The sequence below is a fragment of the Ranitomeya variabilis genome, chromosome 3, assembly GCF_051348905.1.
Source record: "Ranitomeya variabilis isolate aRanVar5 chromosome 3, aRanVar5.hap1, whole genome shotgun sequence".
NCBI lineage: Eukaryota > Metazoa > Chordata > Amphibia > Anura > Dendrobatidae > Ranitomeya > Ranitomeya variabilis.
In genome coordinates this window covers 784,153,758-784,174,822 of record NC_135234.1, presented here as the reverse complement: position 1 = coordinate 784,174,822, position 21,065 = coordinate 784,153,758, and the positions used below count along the sequence as shown (strand labels likewise).

General features: G+C 50.7%; 1 protein-coding gene across 1 annotated transcript in view; it reads right to left on the bottom strand.

Annotated features, from left to right (window-relative positions):
• DNHD1 (dynein heavy chain domain 1) overlaps window positions 1-21,065 on the bottom strand; it is a 458,413-nt gene that overhangs the window by 163,256 nt on the left and 274,092 nt on the right. The window contains exons 29-30 of the mRNA XM_077299004.1: window positions 5,007-5,156; window positions 4,618-4,800 (exon numbers count right to left, since the gene is read on the bottom strand). Coding sequence (XP_077155119.1) covers window positions 4,618-4,800; window positions 5,007-5,156 — 333 coding nt within the window. The remainder of the gene's footprint in view (window positions 1-4,617; window positions 4,801-5,006; window positions 5,157-21,065) is intronic.

Below are 21,065 nucleotides of genomic sequence, written 5' to 3'. Positions count from 1 at the left end.
GTCCTACAGTCGGTGAGACACATGACTTTACCTGCCTCTCCTCAGTCCTACAGTCGGTGAGACACATGACTTTACCTGCCTCTCCTCAGTCCTACAGTCGGTGAGACACCAGACCATTCCTGTCTCTCCTCAGTCCTACAGTCGGTGAGACACCAGACCATTCCTGCCTCCCCTCAGTCCTACAGTCGGTGAGACACATGACTTTACCTGCCTCTCCTCAGTCCTACAGTCGGTGAGACATCAGAGTGTTCCTGCCTCTCCTCAGTTACATAGTTACATATAGTAACATAGTTAAGTAGGTCGAACAAAGATCTAGGTCCATCACGTTCAACCTTTCTCCACCAATTGTACATTTCGTCACTAATCTAGCTATAACCAGCAATGTTATGCGTCAGCGAGACATCAGACCATTCCTGCCTCCCCTCAGTCCTACAGTCGGTGAGACACCAGACCATTCCGGTCTCTGCTCAGTCCTACAGTCGGTGAGACATCAGAGTGTTCCTGCCTCTCCTCAGTTACATAGTTACATATAGTAACATAGTTAAGTAGGTCGAACAAAGATCTAGGTCCATCACGTTCAACCTTTCTCCACCAATTGTACATTTCGTCACTAATCTAGCTATAACCAGCAATGTTATGCGTCAGCGAGACATCAGACCATTCCTGCCTCCCCTCAGTCCTACAGTCGGTGAGACACCAGACCATTCCGGTCTCTGCTCAGTCCTACAGTCGGTGAGACACCAGACCATTCCTGTCTCTCCTCAGTCCTACAGTCGGTGAGACACCAGACCATTCCGGTCTCTGCTCAGTCCTACAGTCGGTGAGACACCAGACCATTCCTGTCTCTCCTCAGTCCTACAGTCGGTGAGACACCAGACCATTCCTGTCTCTGCTCAGTCCTACAGTCGGTGAGACACCAGACCATTCCTGCCTCCCCTCAGTCCTACAGTCGGTGAGACACCAGACCATTCCTGTCTCTCCTCAGTCCTACAGTCAGCGAGACATCAGACCATTCCTGCCTCCCCTCAGTCCTACAGTCGGTGAGACACCAGACCATTCCTGTCTCTGCTCAGTCCTACAGTCAGTGAGACACCAGACCATTCCTGTCTCTCCTCAGTCCTACAGTCGGTGAGACACCAGACCATTCCGGTCTCTGCTCAGTCCTACAGTCGGTGAGAGACCAGACCATTCCTGTCTCTCCTCAGTCCTACAGTCGGTGAGACACCAGACCATTCCTGCCTCCCCTCAGTCCTACAGTCGGTGAGACACATGACTTTGCCTGCCTCTCCTCAGTCCTACAGTCGGTGAGACATCAGAGTGTTCCTGCCTCTCCTCAGTTACATAGTTACATATAGTAACATAGTTAAGTAGGTCAAACAAAGATCTAGGTCCATCACGTTCAACCTTTCTCCACCAATTGTACATTTCGTCACTAATCTAGCTATAACCAGCAATGTTATGCAGTCAGCGAGACATCAGACCATTCCTGCCTCCCCTCAGTCCTACAGTCGGTGAGACACCAGACCATTCCTGTCTCTCCTCAGTCCTACAGTCGGTGAGACACCAGACCATTTCTGCCTCCCCTCAGTCCTACAGTCAGTGAGACACCAGACTGTTATGATCCCAATGGCAGAGGATCTCAGAGATTACAGCAAAGTCTGCAAACATAAATACCAGCTCATAGGGAAGTGGTAACTAGGCTGACCATATACCTGATCCTAGCACAAACAACTAACAGTAGCCGGGGAACGTACCTACGTTGATCCTAGACGTCTCGCGCCAGCCGGAGAACTAACTAACCCTGTCAGGGAAAATAAGACCTCTCTTGCCTCAAGAAGAAAGACCCCAAAGTTATAGTACAAGCCCCCAACAAATAATAACGGTGAGGTAAGAAGAAAAGACAAACGTAAGAATGAACTAGATTTTAGCAAAGAGAGGCCCACTAACTAATAGCAGAATATAGTAAGATGACTTATATGGTCAGCAAAAAACCCTACAAAAAATATCCACGCTGAATATCCAAGAACCCCCGAACCGACTAACGGTGAGGGGGGAGAATATCAGCCCCCTAGAGCTTCCAGCGATATCAGGAATCACATTTTGTGCAAGCTGGACAAAAATAAGAACAATGCAAATAAACAAAAATAAGAAAGCAGGACTTAGCTTATCTTGCAAGGAACCAGGACCTGAAGACAGGAGCAAACAGAAATGAACTGATTACAACGATGCCAGGCACTGGACTAAGAATCCAGGAAGTTTAAATAGCAACACCCCAGGCCTAACGAACCAGGTGAGTACCAACCTGGGAAAAGAAAATCCAAGTGCCAAACCACTAGTGACCACAAGAGGGAGCCAAGAAGTATAGTTCACAACACCAGACCATTCCTGTCTCTGCTCAGTCCTACAGTCGGTGCGAGACACCAGACCATTCCTGCCTCCCCTCAGTCCTACAGTCAGTGAGACACCAGACCATTCCTGTCTCTCCTCAGTCCTACAGTCGGTGAGACACCAGACCATTCCTGTCTCTCCTCAGTCCTACAGTCGGTGAGACACCAGACCATTCCTGCTTCCCCTCAGTCCTACAGTCGGTGAGACACCAGACCATTCCTGTCTCTCCTCAGTCCTGCAGTCAGTGAGACACCAGACCATTCCTGTCTCTGCTCAGTCCTACAGTCGGTGAGACACCAGACCATTCCTGTCTCTGCTCAGTCCTACAGTCGGTGAGACACCAGACCATTCCTGTCTCTCCTCAGTCCTACAGTCGGTGAGACACCAGACCATTCCTGTCTCTCCTCAGTCCTGCAGTCGGTGAGACACCAGACCATTCCTGTCTCTGCTCAGTCCTACAGTCGGTGAGACACCAGACCATTCCTGTCTCTGCTCAGTCCTACAGTCGGTGAGACACCAGACCATTCCTGTCTCTGCTCAGTCCTACAGTCGGTGAGACACCAGACCATTCCTGTCTCTCCTCAGTCCTACAGTCGGTGAGACACCAGACCATTCCTGTCTCTCCTCAGTCCTACAGTCGGTGAGACACCAGACCATTCCTGTCTCTCCTCAGTCCTACAGTCGGTGAGACACCAGACCATTCCTGTCTCTGCTCAGTCCTACAGTCGGTGAGACACCAGACCATTCCTGTCTCTGCTCAGTCCTACAGTCGGTGAGACACCAGACCATTCCTGTCTCTGCTCAGTCCTACAGTCGGTGAGACACCAGACCATTCCTGTCTCTCCTCAGTCCTACAGTCGGTGAGACACCAGACCATTCCTGTCTCTCCTCAGTCCTACTGCCGGTGAGACACCAGACCATTCCTGTCTCTCCTCAGTCCTACAGTCGGTGAGACACCAGACCATTCCCGTCTCTCCTCAGTCCTACAGTCGGTGAGACACCAGACCATTCCCGTCTCTGCTCAGTCCTACAGTCGGTGAGACACCAGACCATTCCTGTCTCTGCTCAGTCCTACAGTCGGTGAGACACCAGACCATTCCTGTCTCAGCCGGTGAGACACCAGACCATTCCTGTCTCTCCTCAGTCCTACAGTCGGTGAGACACCAGACCATTCCCGTCTCTCCTCAGTCCTAGAGTCGGTGAGACACCAGACCATTCCTGTCTCTGCTCAGTCCTACAGTTGGTGAGACACCAGACCATTCCTGTCTCTGCTCAGTCCTACAGTCGGTGAGACACCAGACCATTCCCGTCTCTCCTCAGTCCTACAGTCGGTGAGACACCAAACCATTCCTGTCTCTGCTGAGTCCTACAGTCGGTGAGACATCAGCCAATTCCTGTCTCTGCTCAGTCCTACAGTCGGTGAGACACCAGACCATTCCCGTCTCTCCTCAGTCCTACAGTCGGTGAGACACCAGACCATTCCTGTCTCTGCTCAGTCCTACAGTCGGTGAGACACCAGACCATTCCCGTCTCTCCTCAGTCCTACAGTCGGTGAGACACCAGGCCATTCCTGTCTCTGCTCAGTCCTACAGTCGGTGAGACACCAGACCATTCCTGTCTCTCCTCAGTCCTACAGCCGGTGAGACACCAGACCATTCCTGTCTCTCCTCAGTCCTACAGTCGGTGAGACACCAGACCATTCCCGTCTCTCCTCAGTCCTACAGTCGGTGAGACACCAGACCATTCCTGTCTCTGCTCAGTCCTACAGTCGGTGAGACACCAGACCATTCCCGTCTCTCCTCAGTCCTACAGTCGGTGAGACACCAGGCCATTCCTGTCTCTGCTCAGTCCTACAGTCGGTGAGACACCAGACCATTCCTGTCTCTCCTCAGTCCTACAGCCGGTGAGACACCAGACCATTCCTGTCTCTCCTCAGTCCTACAGTCGGTGAGATACCAGACCATTCCCGTCTCTCCTCAGTCCTACAGTCGGTGAGACACCAGACCATTCCTGTCTCTGCTCAGTCCTACAGTCGGTGAGACACCAGACCATTCCCGTCTCTCCTCAGTCCTACAGTCGGTGAGACACCAGGCTGTACATGCTTCGTGCCAGTCCTACAATTGGTGACTATACGTAGAGATCATCACAGGTCACATATGGCAGAAAAATGTTGTCCATTGCTGTATGCGCTGTCAGCTAAACCCCTATATCTGTTCCCCATATTCTGACCTGATAAAAATTGTCTTTTCCAATGAGCAGTTTGGCATTTTCCCACCCTTGTTCTCGTCTAAACACTGTACAGAGGACATCAGTGACCATCACGACAGGGCCTGGGGGGATGCGGTAGCTCCGGATTTCCTCCACATCCAAAATTCTCAGTTCTTTCTGGACAGCAGCCCACTGGAGACAAGCCTAGGACGGAGGACACACAGGAGCAATTGGCCTAGACTAGGACATGTGGGGGTATACAGATGTGTGACGGGGAGGTGGACCATGGTGTTGAGATGGTGGAGACACCAATTTGTGATGGAGGGTACAATATCAATGACAGGTATACATCCATGGGGTACACTACCCATGATAATGGTACTATGCTGTGATGTGAGGTTCCCTCTCACCAGGTCCAGGTCGCTCTGTCTCTGGCCCCGCAGTCTGTTTAGCCAGGCCCTCAGTCTCTCCTTGGCTCTGTCCAGCTCCTCACACTCCAGCTGCACTCGTCTCTCCTCTTCTTCAATCATCTCAAGTTCTTTCCTGCAATTTTTTGTTTTCTGTCAAAATAAAAACATCTTTATAGTCTGTAACTATAAAATAAGACAAAAGCGCAAAGTGTGTGATGATACAGGGGGTGTATATATAATTATACACACATACAGTGCCTTAAATTCTTCATACCCCGTGAGCTATTCCACATATATGTTATTGGGAATTTCTGTGATACGACTGTAACACCCCAGGGTCTTGGTTGTCACAGTGTCATTGCTCTCCTCACGGGGAGAGTGATGTCACGCTTGGAAGCGAAGGAAGATCTTCTTTATCAGGTAACCACAAACATACAACATGTTCACACTCCAGGCCAGAAGGGGGAGCTCTGACCCAGCTTTTGGGTGGCTTCCTTATATGTGTATATATAGGAGGGAAAGTTAGGGAGTTGGTGCCAGACAGCAGACTGGAACAGTCTGAGGCAGAAAGACGTGTGAGGGGCCGTGCTGTCATGTTCCCAATGGCAGGGAATTAAACACATAACACGGGCAAAAACAGGACGAGCTCTAGGGTGATGGAACCTGAGCTGACCGCGATCCTGAACCTCAACACTCAACTAACAGCAGCCGGGGAACGTTCCTGGGGGGACTCTAGACGTCTCGCGCCAGCCGGAGATCTAGCTACCCCTATGTCATGGTTCCCAATGGCAAGGGAACGTAAGAAACATAACGTAACGAACGAGCTCTCGGGTGATGGAAACTCGAGTTGACCGTGAGCTAAATCTACCACACAACTAACAGTAGCCAGGGAGCATACCTACGGCTTCCTATATGCCACGCGCCAGCCGGAGGACTAACTACGCCTGGTAGAGGAAGAAACAGACCTGGCTTACCTCTAGGTAAATACCCCAAAAGATGATAGCAGCCCCCCACATGTAATAACGGTGAATTAAGAGGAAAAGACATACACAGTATGAAAGTAGATTTAGCAAAGAGAGGTCCACTTACTAGATAGCAGAAGGATACAAAAGAGGACTTCACGGTCAACTGAAAACCCTTTCAAAAACCATCCTGAAATTACTTTAAGACTCCTGTGTCAACTCATGACACAGGAGTGGCAATTTCAGCCCGCAAGAGCTTCCAGCTACAGAGAATTACAAAAACTGCAAACTGGACAAAAGGTACAAAACAAAAGGACAAAGTCCACTTAGCTGATCAGCAGACTAGTAGCAGGAACATGCAACCGAAGGCTCTGGTTACAATGATGACCGGCAAGGAAATGACTGGAGAGCAAGGCTAAATAGGAAACTCCCAAACACTGATGGAAGCAGGTGAACAGAAGCAGCAAAGGCAAACAAGTCACCAGTACCACCAGCAACCACCAGGGGAGCCTAAAAAGCGGATACACAACACCCTATCAGAAGAATCACAGACCTCACTTGCCTCCAGAGAAATATTCCCACAGAAATAGCAGCCCCCCACATATAATGACGGTGAAATGAGAGGAAGGCACAAACGTAGTTATGAAAACAGATTCAGCAAAATGAGGCCCGCTTAAGCTAGATAGCAGAGGATACAAAAGGTGAACTGCGCGGTCAGCTTAAAACCCTTCAAAATACCATCCTGAAATTACTTGAACTCATGTGCCAACTCATGGTACATGAGTGGTAATTTCAGCCCACTAGAGCAACCAGCAGCAGAGAATTACATATCTGCAAACTGGACTAAAAACATGAAAGCAAACATGAAACAGGGAAATCCAGACTTAGCTTGTCTTGAAGGCCTAGGAGCAGGTAGCAAAGGTAACAGAGACACACTGATACATTGATAGCCGGCAAGGGAATGACAGGAAAGCCAGGTTAAATAGGAAACACCCAGCCTCTGATGGGCAGGTGGAAACCAGAGACCGCAACCCACCAAAGTCACCCAGTACCAGTTGTAACCACCAGAGGGAGCCCAAAAACAGAATCCACAACACCGTGCAGCCAAGAAGGTGCTGCAGCTCCTGGAAGACAGAATACAGAAGGAGAACACATTGGAGAGAGCGTGCAGGAGTGTGGAGCACTGGAGAGAAAGAACTGGAGAGAATAGCTGTGACTGGGCTACCTCCTTGCAGAGCGCAGACACCGGTAGCTGTAAGACCGAGGTTGTGTCAGACTCCACGAGGCACAGCAGAAACCGACAGGACAGCTGGATTCCACATCACCTGTCTGCCTCAACACCCAGGAGGCACAGTGGTGCATAGAGCCCGGGTCGTGATAGAGACCCAGTGTCCCACCTTTAAGGAGGACAGAGAGGACTGTGAGGACATTGATAGAAGCCACAGGCAGTAAGGGACTACAACACCACCACACTAGTAGGAAGGCTTTTAACTCCACCTGGTAAAGAGGACTCTGAATTCGCTTCCAAGCCGGCCGGACCCTGCCTGCCCTGTGATCTGGTGTCCTGGACTGTGGCTGCCTGCTACCATCAGTAAACCAGGCAAAGAGACTGCAAACCTGTGTCCTTTGTTTCTTACTGCACCACTCACCATCTTCATCTACACGCCGGGAGCCCATCTAGCTGCCATACCATCACCCCTGCGGACCCCTTTAAGCAGCGTCGGTCCCCTCTGACTGAATACCACAGGTGGCGTCACGAACACAAACTTTATTCACAAAACCCCTTTAAAGACTCTCCCTTTTACTTGGGCGCCGAGGGCCACGGACCAGGTCGCCGCCACCGTGACATCCCCTTTAAGGACTGGACCCAGTACCGAGTACCCCACGGCCCTGGTTGGCGTTCCACAACACACAGTAGCCCATCACGTGATATGGAGGTAACGCCAGCTCAGCACTGAAGAGAATGATCCCGTGTGCAAGGAACGACGTTCTGACCAGATGCCGCAAGAATCAAGAAGAAAGAGCTGGGAGGTCCAGCTGCTGGTAGAAACATTGGAAATCAGTCCATCTTTATGGGGTTAAAAAGCCATATTAAAAAATAACTCTGGATTCCGTTAGAAATACGTACCCTTGTCTCTGTCTCGCACCTTCTTTTTATATGTATTTTTGTTGTGCTCGCAGGTGACACACACGTGGTTTGTGGATCCACTGTGCCACAGGGCTGGACCCACCTAGGAAGCTACCTGGTGTTCACTGGAGCTCCTGATGGTGGAGACAGGCGGGGCTGCAGGCAGCCTCCAGGTGCCACTCGTAGGCAGGCACCGAGACTGCAGCTGCCGTCCCATGGGTCAGGTTCGCTGACGAGGTCACTGACTAGCCACAATGGAGACTGACGGACTGTACTGACAGGTTCCTGCTCAGAGCCGTAGATATCAGGAGCAGTTCTGGAGCTGGCCGCACTAGGACCAGGAGCAAAGGATACTGGACTGGCTGCACGGGACCAGGGTTCGAGTATAGATACCACAAATAGTTTCAGAAATAGGATGCCGCGGTGACTGGAACACAGACAAACTGGACTAACGGGACACAGGATACGGGAATAACTTTCCAATAAACTATGGGGACACCGGATACAGGAATAGTAATAACAGACTCGGGATGGCACCTGGCAGCATACAGAGGCACATAGGGTTTGGTCAGGCATCTTCTAACTAAAGAAGTGCCTTTTATACAAGATGCCTCCCAGCTCATGGCTCGTAGATACCTTGCATGTGCACCACTAACTAAACGCCTCCCAGCTGTTGGAGGCATTTTACCATGGCCCTTTAAGAACAGGGGAGCGTGCACTAGGCACGTCACGGGAACACTGTGCTGCATGCACAAGAGTGGAGGAGGGAGCGCGTGAGGAAGCTGCTGCATCCAGGGCCAGGGCAGTGAGTAAGCCGGCGTCCCCGCATGGTGGGAGGAGGGAAACCACACAGAGGCACCGGCAGACACTATCATTTTTAACCCAATAAAGATGGACTGAGTTCCACTATTTTTACCAGAAGCTGGAACTTCCTGTAGTCTGATACCCCGAAAAAAAATCCTGAATGACATTGCGTCCACCTGGGTGTGATTTCTCCATAGTATAACTACAGCTGTTCTGTGAAGGCCTCAGAGGGTTGTGACCATTAGGGATAAAACAGCATCATGAAAACCAAGGAGCCCACCAGACAGGTCAGGGATAAAGCTATGGAGAAGAGGAAAGCAGGGTTAGGTTCTAAAAAATTGTCACAGGTTTAGCGCGACAGAAAGGAGGCCACAGAATCTGATTTCTCCTACACCTGCACAGTTTGGAAGAACTTCAACTTCTTATTAACTCCTTAGCGACAGAGCCAATTTGGTACTTAACGACCAAGCCAATTTTAACAATTCTGACCACTGTCACTTTATGAGGTTATAGCTCTGGTACGCTTCAAAGGATCCCACCGATTCTGAAATATTTTTTTTTGTGAAATATTGTACTTCATGTTAGTGGTAAAATTTCTTCGATATAACTTGAGTTTATTTATTTTAAAAAAACAGAAATTTGGTGAAAATGTTGAAACTTTTTCCCATAAATCAGAGAAATGTGTCACACAAAATAGTTAATAAGTAACATTTCCCACATGTCAACTTTACACCAGCACAATTTTGGAAACATAATTTTTTTTGTTAGGACGTTATAATGGTTAAAAGTTGACCAGCGAGCACCGTTTGACTTTTTGAACGCAAAATTGTCTGGAATCAATGGTGGGCGCCATGTGGCGTTTGGAGACCCCCTGATGTACCTAAACAGTGGAAACACCCCAATTCTCACTCCAACCCAGACACAGCCCTACCCCTGACCCTAATCCCAACCCTAACCCCAACCCCAACACCACCCTAACCCAAACTGTAACCCCAACACAACCTTAACCCTAGCCCAACCCTAGTTATTTTTACCTAACTAAGGGGGTGATAAAGGGGGGTTTGATTTACTATTTTTTTTATTTGGATCACTGTGTTAGGGTCTATCACATTGATCAAAATGAACCAATAGGAAAAAATTCCTATTTTTGCCGTGTGCTGGGCAGCAGATTTTGGAGGGCGCACCGCACATGTGCCCGCCATTTTCTTCCCGGAAAAAGATGTCAGCGGCTGGGGGACAGGACCGATGATGCAGGAGGGTCCAGGACACGGAGGTGCTGGGGGGGGGGGGCTCGGGGGAACCCATTTTTCTCTTCTCTGATGTGCTAGATCACATCAGAGGAGAGAGAAATTAAATGGGAAATCTGACTTTATTTTTTGCGGTCACTGTAATTCTGTGAATAACGGTGATTGCAACACTGGGGTCGGTAAAAACTGACCTGAATCATGTTCTCCGGGGTCTCAGCTACCCCCAGTAGCTGATACCCTGTAGAATTTCTGACACTGGGGGACGCTATACACTCATTTCTCAGCACCGTTAAAAAGCGGTGCTGAGGAGTACCCTTAAGTACCGCCATTAAAAGGCGTATTGGCAGTCGTTAATGGGGTTAAACGGTGTAAGTATCTTTTAGCAATGCATGGATTAATCTGGTCAGTTGAGAGCTCCTGGAAGCTTTCCTGCATTAAGGCTCTCAGGTGTTCACCGTTAGCCACTCCCATCTCCTATATAATCTGGGTCCTGGCTAGCACTCATTGTCAGAGTAGCTAATGCTGCATGGCTGGAGGTTGTTGGTTGTTAGTGGACAAGGCGTTTTTTTGGATTTATCTGTGACTGTTGCTTGGTTTAGTAAGTGTGATAATTCCCCTTCTTCTCCTGCTTTGGCTTTACCCCATCCTCCCCGATGCATTCCTCTGTTATATGTGTGAGTATATTTGTATGTTTGGTATTTTCTGTTATCCCTGTTCGTATTACCGTGTTAGTCTGGTTTGTGTTTTACAATACACTACTACTCCCCTCTTCCCTGGGTGAGGGAAGGGTACACACTGAGGGCAGATTCAGTCGCGAAGGCAAGGTACGTGGCCCTGGCGTCTTCACCATCAGAAGAAGTAATCTGGGGATCAGGGCAAGCTAAGGTGCCCCCTAGCATTGGTGACAGTGAAGGACCCCCTGATCCCAGGACACCCAACAATAGAATACTGACTAAAATAGCCCAAGCTCTGAACATCTCACAGACCACTGTACAATGCATCATGCAATAATGGAAGGAGTATGGCACAATTGCAAACCTACCAAGACATGGCCGTCCACTTAACCTGACATCACAAGCAAGGAGAGAATTAGAAAAGCAGCCGAGAAGACCATGGTCACTGGAGGAGAAGCAGAGATCGACAGCTCAGGGGAGAAAATCTGTCCACAGGAGAACCATAAGGCTGTTTTCACACATCAGTTTTTTGCCGTTAGTCACAATACGGTGAATTTTGAAAAAAAAACAGATCCAGCAAAAGTTGTCGCCGAATCCGTTTTTTCTCATAGACTTGTATTAGCGACGGATGGCCTCACGTTTCATTTGCTTTTCGCGGGATCCGTCAAAAATTGTTTATTTGGCGGTCGGAGAAAACGGACATAGTAAAGTTTTTTGTGTCCGTCGCCGTCTGTCGTTTGCTAATATGGAAGCCTATGGCGCCAGATCGGTCAAACGATGGAATCCGGCGACGGATTCTGGTTTTTTTAACTGAGCATGCTTAGATTTTTTTAGGATCCAATTAGCTGAAAAAAACAGATCCGTCGCATCTGTTTTTCACAATCTGCGACGAATCCGTTTTTTTCACAATTAGACGGATTGTGACTGATGGCAAAAAACTGATGTGTGAAAGCAGCCTTAGGCCACTTTCTCACTTCCGTCTTTGTAGTCCCGTCGAGATAAATCATTTTTTGAGAAAACAGGATCCTGCAAAAAAATTTGCAGGATCCTGCATTTTCTCATAGACTTGTATTAGCGACGTATCATGACGGATGGCCACACGTTTCGTCCGTCGTGCACTGGATCCTGCCGAATTTTCAAAAAAACGTTCCATGAACTCTCTAAGGCTACTTTCACACTAGCGTTTTTCTGCGGACGTCTAAAAGCGTCGTTTTGTGAAAAAAAACGCATCCTGCAAAATCTCCCGCAGGATGCGTTTTTTTCCCATAGACTTGTATTGGCGATGCATCGAGACGCATTGTCATGCGTTGTGTACGTCGCGCAACGGTTGCGTTGAAAATTGGCGACACGTCGTCTGGAAAAAACGTTGATTGTAACTTTTTTGTCTGCGCCGGGAAAACGTGTCGCGACGCATCCTACGGAATCCGTCGTTGGCTAGAATGGAAGCCTATGGGCGCAGGATGCGTCGGGACACGTCGTATGACGGAATGCAGCGCTGCAATGCGTTTTTTTACACTAAGCATGCTCAGAAGCAGGATTTTGTTGCCAATTCACCCGACACCCCCAGATCTATATAAACCAGGCCTGGGCCTTCAACTCCAAATGTGCCAGCTACTTTTGAAGAAGCAAGAAGCCTGCCAGCAAGACTCCAGCCTGAAGACAGCCTGCCAGCATCTGCCCAGCCTGCCAGCACAGCCTGAAGACAGCCTGCCAGCACCTGCCCAGCCTGCCAGCATCTGCCCAGCCTGCCAGCACAGCCTGAAGACAGCCTGCCAGCATCTGCCCAGCCTGCCAGCATCTGCCCAGCCTGCCAGCACAGCCTGAAGACAGCCTGCCAGCACCTGCCCAGCCTGCCAGCACCTGCCCAGCCTGCCAGCATCTGCCCAGCCTGCCAGCATCTGCCCAGCCTGCCAGCACAGCCTGAAGACAGCCTGCCAGCATCTGCCCAGCCTGCCAGCATCTGCCCAGCCTGCCAGCACAGCCTGAAGACAGCCTGCCAGCATCTGCCCAGCCTGCCAGCACAGCCTGAAGACAGCCTGCCAGCATCTGCCCAGCCTGCCAGCTACGGAACCTCAAGCTGCAGCCTTCCAGCCATTGTGAGTACTAAAACTGCCATTTTTGTGTGGGTCTGTGTGCGTGTCTGTGTGTGTGTGTGCATGTGTTTGTGTCTGTATGGGGTACTACTGAATACAGCCAGAGCTAAACCTGACTACAGCAGAGGCCTGCCATCGTCCTTCAACAGCCAGCGTCCTGCGAGATTCCAGCTCCAGCACGAGGCCTTCCACTGTGAAGACAGCCAGCGTCCAGCTCCAGCCTGAGTTCTGCCATTTTGGCGTATGTGTGTTGGTGCATGCGGGTGTGTGCGTGTCTGTGTTCGTGTTTTTGTCTGGCTGTGTGCTTTTGTGTGTTCACGTGCATTATGCCTGCACTTGTGTTCTTTCGTGCATGTGTCTGGGTTTTTTAGTGCGGGTGCATGCGTCCGTGCACTCACGTGCGGTGATTTCACATGCATTTTTTTTCTGTGATGTATTTACAAAGTATTGTGGTGTGTGCAGCATGTGGTTTCAGTGTGTGAGTGTGTGTCTTGCGTATGTGTTTTGTTTTTTCTTTAAATTTTTTTTTTGTTTTATTGTTGAAAACATTTCCAGTTGATGTACTTGTATTTAAAATAAAGAGCATTTTAGCTCCTATTGTGATGGTAAAAAAAAAATAAAAGAATTAATACAAATTTTCTACAAAATGTCCGTAGTATCATTTCATACTGGTGTATGTACAAATGGCCACACATGCAATACTGTGTTGGTTCAGGGTTTATTTTTTTAAGATAAAAGGTAATCTAAACTTTTTTAAAGGGAAATTTAATTTTTTTAGATTATTTTTAAAGGGATCTTTTTAAATCACATATGTGATCAATACATTTTGAACTGGTGTGTAGGCATTTCAATTGTACAAGAGGGTTTTTTTTGGAGGGGGGGGGTAGGGGGAAATGGTTTTACAGCTTGCACATACTATTGAAGTAGGGAATCCAGCTCTAACTGGTGTGCCTTGGATCTATTTGGTTTTGGGTTTGTTTCTCAAAAATGTTGGTGTTGGTCTGCATGAACATTGCTCCCATACTTTGAGCAGGGTGGTTATGAAATCTTTTAGATGAGTTTGGGGGTGGGTCTACCTATACATTTTTTATACTTACAGACCCACCGGGTGGACCCCAACCACCTTGCCAGCCAGGAGCCACAGGAACCAAGAGACACCCTTGCCAGGGAACAGTCACGTGCACCCAGCAAGCCAATTTCCAGCTGTAAGTTTTGAAGACCCTAAATCTGCCAACTCAATGTGTATAGCAGATTACAAGTGTCTTTTTACTTACAGAGACACCTGGGACAACAGCAAGAATGTCTTCTTCTGGGAGCCCTCCTCCAGAGAGACAGCGTGTAGCGGTCAGTTAAAAAGGTTTTACATTTTTTTGGGTGTGAGCTAAAATTTCTGTTAATCACTATATGCATTAATTATGTTTTCACAGGAAGCTGAAGCTGCCGAGGGGCTCTCAGAAGGGGACGAGATGGGTGGAGAAATGCCAGGTGCGGGCGCGCAGAGTGTAAGTTGTGGCCAAACAGTTGCTAGACACATCACAGTGCACCCAACACAAAACATCATACATCACTGTACACATACAACATATGCCTACATCAAAGATAACTAGTTTTCTTTTGTTTTAGTCTGCTGCACATTCAGGCCAAGAACAGGAGGATCCTCCCAGCCGCTCCCGGAGTCGACGTGGTGGTCACCGCCGCGGTCAGCCAGCAGTGAGTATTTTTGGGGGGTTTTTTCGCTGTAGTTTTTTGTTTGTGTATTCATTTTTTCGTTTGTTTTTTTTTCTTTTCAGTCTTCACAGCGTGCTCCCGACTCGGATGTTGAGGACATCACCGGCATCGATGACGAGCACCTTATCGAGGAGGTCCGCGAGCGGGAGCCGCTGTGGAATATGGGTCACATTGCTCTTGTTAACCGGTAATCGAACTCTCTTTTTGTTCTGGTTAAGTCTCTGCTAGAATACGGTTTGAGGAGATGTGGGGATAACTGGAAGGCCTCATCACCCACACAGACATACGGCATAGGTGGTCCAGTTGTTCCTGGGAGTGCTCTGGCTGGTGGAAAGTCATAATTGTCTGCATACAAACAACGGCCCATTGGTGAAGTTTTGAAAACTTGGGAGTCGTTGGACCGGCCATAGGCTCCAATGTCCACAGCCAGAAATTTGCAGTTGGCATCTGCAATGGCCATGAGTACGATAGAAAAGTACTTCTTGTAATTGAAGAACTCTGAGCCTGATCCTGCCGGTTTGGCTATGCGGATGTGTTTCCCATCTACTGCACCCACGCAGTTTGGGAAATGGCACAGTTTCTCAAACAGTTCTGCACTCTGCGGCCACATGTCCCTTGTCGGTGGTGGCATGTACTCCGTGTGCAAGTTATCCCATATAGCGCAGCAGGTGCCTTTCACAATTCCGGAAATAGTTGAAACACCAAGGCGGAACTGGTAGTGTAGTGACATAAGGGATTCTCCTGTAGCCAAGAAGCTGTGGAAAAAAAAAAAACTTATTAAAAATTGCAAAGACCCACATAACATTTTTAAACAATTTACACAAATGTTACTTTTTTTTTTTTTGTCTGTTGTAGTGCCCATTAAAAGCAGCATTTTTACATCTGTGAATTCTTATGCAGCAGGTGTTAAAAAATTAGTAATGACCACAAACAATAAAAAAATTAACATGCTCCTGAAAATGCAACGCAGTGTTTCAGCGCAGTATTTTGTGGAGCATGTTCACTGCTGATGTGAAGGTTTAAATATGAACAATAATTTTTTTTAAAAAAAGAGCTTACCGCAGGGTCACCATCAGCCGCTCCGCCGGTGAAATGGCAAGCCTCATGCGGGTGTCCTGCCTTCGGATGACATCCCCAACTTGTTCCAGTAACAAATCAAAATGCTCCTGTCTCATCTGAACATAATTAAAAAATGTCTCCGGGTTCTGGCGCAACTCCATGTACAAAGTGGAATATACACCCCGGGTCATCCGCAGTGCGTTAATGGGATGAATCCATAGTCTGCGCCGTCGAGGTTGAAGCATCCTCCAACTTGCTGCTGTCGCCTCCTTGTCCCGAACCATAATATCCAGGCGATTGGTCTCGAAAATCACATCGGTGACAACATTTGCAATCCTCACAAGTACTTGCTCCATCGCTGCCACTTTCTCTAATAAACCCTTTCAAAGATGGGCTGTAAAACAGTCCATATATAGTTTTCCATATTTTCCAGTAGCCAATCACATAAGGAGACTCCCATTTTTAGGCAGGGAAAACGGATCCGTCATAAAAACGGATGAAACGGATCCAGTTTTTCGACGGAACCGTCTAGCGGATCTACGACGGATCCGTCGAAATCCTGTATGCGTTGCATGCATTTTTCACTATTTATGACGCATCCGTCAATGCGTCGCGCCGACGCTTTTAGACGTCCGCAGAAAAACACTAGTGTGAAAGTAGCCTTACTCTCTCATTATAAAATTCGGCCAGGAACTCAGTCGACGCATCCGTCATAATACTGGATGCATCACACACGTTTTCCTCTATTTTCACAACGTCCGTCGAGGCGTCACTTCACTGCACTATGACGCACAGCCAACGACGGAAGTGTGAAAGAGGCCATACTCCAAAAATCTGGAGAAGAAAAAGAGTATCCAGACATTACAACCGGGATCACAGCTGATTCTTTTTGTCAGATAAAACATTTCATTTCCGGTTTTTAAAAAATGTTTTACATCAAAGAAAGAATAATTTGTGATCCCATCCGGTAATGTCTGGATCCTCTCTTTTCCTTCCTCCCCTGCCCAGCAGCTGTGGTATGATGAAACCATGTGTCAGATCTTCAGGAACTCCTAGAGTGAACCCACAGGACTGCGACAACGAACCTCCCAAGGGTGAGCTGACCAGGTGGACCACCCCCAATACAGGGAGCGTTAGGGGCAGGCCCGAGGGAGACTATTGCCGCGGAAGCTGATACTCGGGGACAGAAAGTAGGAGCGGGAAAGAGGCTGGATAAGCAGGGTAAAGAGAGGACAAAGAGCGCGCTGGGTACGGCGGGAATTCAGGACTGGCAGACTATGGCGAAGACACAGGGTAGTCTGGCTATGGCGGAGACACAGGGCAGACAGGCTATGGCGGAGAAGAAGGGCAGACAGGCTGTGGTGGAGACACAGGGCAGACAGGCTATGGCGGAGACACAGAGCAGACAGGCTATGGCGGAGACACAGGGCAGACAGGCTATGGCGGAGACACAGGGCAGACAGGCTATGGCGGAGAAGAAGGGCAGACAGGCTATGGCGGAGACACAGGGCAGACAGGCTATGGCGGAGAAGAAGGGCAGACAGGCTGTGGTGGAGACACAGGGCAGACAGGCTATGGCGGAGACACAGAGCAGACAGGCTATGGCAGAGACACAGGGCAGACAGGCTATGGCAGGGACACAGGGCAGACTAACTATGGCGGAGACACAGGGCAGACAGGCTATGGCGGAGAAGAAGGGCAGACAGGCTATGGCAGGGACACAGGGCAGACTAACTATGGCGGAGACACAGGGCAGACAGGCTATGGCGGAGACACAGGGCAGACAGGCTATGGCGGAGAAGAAGGGCAGACAGGCTATGGCAGGGACACAGGGCAGACTAACTATGGCGGAGACACAGGGTAGTCTGGCTATGGCGGAGACACAGGGCAGACAGGCTATGGCGGAGAAGAAGGGCAGACAGGCTGTGGTGGAGACACAGGGCAGACAGGCTATGGCGGAGACACAGAGCAGACAGGCTATGGCAGGGACACAGGGCAGGCTAACTATGGCGGAGACACAGGGCAGACAGGCTATGGCGGAGACACAGGGCAGGCTAACTATGGCGGAGACACAGGGCAGACAGGCTATGGCGGAGAAGAAGGGCAGACAGGCTGTGGTGGAGACACAGGGCAGACAGGCTATGGCGGAGACACAGGGTAGTCTGGCTATGGCGGAGACACAGAGCAGACAGGCTATGGCAGGGACACAGGGCAGGCTAACTATGGCGGAGACACAGGGCAGACAGGCTATGGCGGAGACACAGAGCAGGCTAACTATGGCGGAGACACAGGGCAGACAGGCTATGGCGGAGAAGAAGGGCAGACAGGCTGTGGTGGAGACACAGGGCAGACAGGCTATGGCGGAGAAGAAGGGCAGACAGGCTGTGGTGGAGACACAGAGCAGACAGGCTATGGCAGGGACACAGGGCAGGCTAACTATGGCGGAGACACAGGGCAGACAGGCTATGGCGGAGAAGAAGGGCAGACAGGCTGTGGTGGAGACACAGGGCAGACAGGCTATGGCGGAGAAGAAGGGCAGACAGGCTGTGGTGGAGACACAGAGCAGACAGGCTATGGCAGGGACACAGGGCAGGCTAACTATGGCGGAGACACAGGGCAGACAGGCTATGGCGGAGACACAGGGTAGGCTAACTATGACGGAGACACAGGGCAGACAGGCTATGGCGGAGAAGAAGGGCAGACAGGCTGTGGTGGAGACACAGGGCAGACAGGCTATGGCGGAGACACAGAGCAGACAGGCTATGGCGGAGACACAGGGCAGACAGGCTATGGTGGAGACACAGGGCAGACAGGCTATGGCGGAGACACAGGGCAGACAGGCTATGGCGGAGACACAGAGCAGGCTAACTATGGCGGAGACACAGGGCAGACAGGCTATGGCGGAGAAGAAGGGCAGACAGGCTGTGGTGGAGACACAGGGCAGACAGGCTATGGCGGAGAAGAAGGGCAGACAGGCTGTGGTGGAGACACAGAGCAGACAGGCTATGGCAGGGACACAGGGCAGGCTAACTATGGCGGAGACACAGGGCAGACAGGCTATGGCGGAGACACAGGGTAGGCTAACTATGACGGAGACACAGGGCAGACAGGCTATGGCGGAGAAGAAGGGCAGACAGGCTGTGGTGGAGACACAGGGCAGACAGGCTATGGCGGAGACACAGAGCAGACAGGCTATGGCGGAGACACAGGGCAGACAGGCTATGGTGGAGACACAGGGCAGACAGGCTATGGCGGAGACACAGGGCAGACAGGCTGTGGTGGAGACACAGGGCAGACAGGCTATGGCGGAGACACAGAGCAGACAGGCTATGGCGGAGAAGAAGGGCAGACAGGCTGTGGTGGAGACACAGAGCAGACAGGCTATGGCAGGGACACAGGGCAGGCTAACTATGGCGGAGACACAGGGCAGACAGGCTATGGCGGAGAAGAAGGGCAGACAGGCTGTGGTGGAGACACAGGGCAGACAGGCTATGGCGGAGAAGAAGGGCAGACAGGCTGTGGTGGAGACACAGAGCAGACAGGCTATGGCAGGGACACAGGGCAGGCTAACTATGGCGGAGACACAGGGCAGACAGGCTATGGCGGAGACACAGGGTAGGCTAACTATGACGGAGACACAGGGCAGACAGGCTATGGCGGAGAAGAAGGGCAGACAGGCTGTGGTGGAGACACAGGGCAGACAGGCTATGGCGGAGACACAGAGCAGACAGGCTATGGCGGAGACACAGGGCAGACAGGCTATGGTGGAGACACAGGGCAGACAGGCTATGGCGGAGACACAGGGCAGACAGGCTATGGCGGAGACACAGGGCAGACAGGCTATGGCGGAGACACAGAGCAGGCTAACTATGGCGGAGACACAGGGCAGACAGGCTATGGCGGAGAAGAAGGGCAGACAGGCTGTGGTGGAGACACAGGGCAGACAGGCTATGGCGGAGAAGAAGGGCAGACAGGCTGTGGTGGAGACACAGAGCAGACAGGCTATGGCAGGGACACAGGGCAGGCTAACTATGGCGGAGACACAGGGCAGACAGGCTATGGCGGAGACACAGGGTAGGCTAACTATGACGGAGACACAGGGCAGACAGGCTATGGCGGAGAAGAAGGGCAGACAGGCTGTGGTGGAGACACAGGGCAGACAGGCTATGGCGGAGACACAGAGCAGACAGGCTATGGCGGAGACACAGGGCAGACAGGCTATGGTGGAGACACAGGGCAGACAGGCTATGGCGGAGACACAGGGCAGACAGGCTGTGGTGGAGACACAGGGCAGACAGGCTATGGCGGAGACACAGAGCAGACAGGCTATGGCAGAGACACAGGGCAGACAGGCTATGGCAGGGACACAGGGCAGACTAACTATGGCGGAGACACAGGGCAGACAGGCTATGGCGGAGAAGAAGGGCAGACAGGCTATGGCAGGGACACAGGGCAGACTAACTATGGCGGAGACACAGGGCAGACAGGCTATGGCGGAGACACAGGGCAGACAGGCTATGGCGGAGAAGAAGGGCAGACAGGCTATGGCAGGGGACACAGGGCAGACTACCTATAGCAGGGACATGGGGCAGACTGACTATGGCGGAGACACAGGGTAGTCTGGCTATGGCGGAGACACAGGGCAGACAGGCTATGGTGGAGACACAGGGCAGACAGGCTATGGCGGAGACACAGGGCAGGCTAACTATGGCGGAGACACAGGGCAGGCTAACTATTGCGGAGACACAGGGCAGGCTAACTATGGCGGAGACACAGGGCAGGCTAACTATGGCGGAGACACAGGGCAGACTAACTATGGCGGAGACACAGGGCAGGCTAACTATGGCGGAGACACAGGGCAGGCTAACTATGGCGGAGACACAGGGCAGGCAAACTATGGCGGAGACACAGGGCAGACTAAATATGGCGGAGACACAGGGCAGGCTAACTATAGCGGGGACAAGAGGCAGACTGACAATGGTGGAGACACAGCGCAGACAGGCTATGGCGGAGACACAGGGCAGACTAACTATAGATGGGGACATGGGGCAGACTGACAATGGCGGAGACACAGGGCAGGCTAACTATGGCAGAGACACAGGGCAGACAGGCTATGGCGGAGACACAGGGCAGGCTAACTATGGTGGAGACACAGGGCAGACTGACAATGGCGGAGACACAGGGCAGACTAACTATGGCGGAGACACAGGGCAGACTAACTATGGCAGAGACACAGGGCAGGCTAACTATGGCGGAGACACAGGGCAGGCTAACTATAGCGGGGACAAGAGGTAGACTGACAATGGTGGAGACACAGCGCAGACAGGCTATGGCGGAGACACAGGGCAGGCTAACTATGGTGGA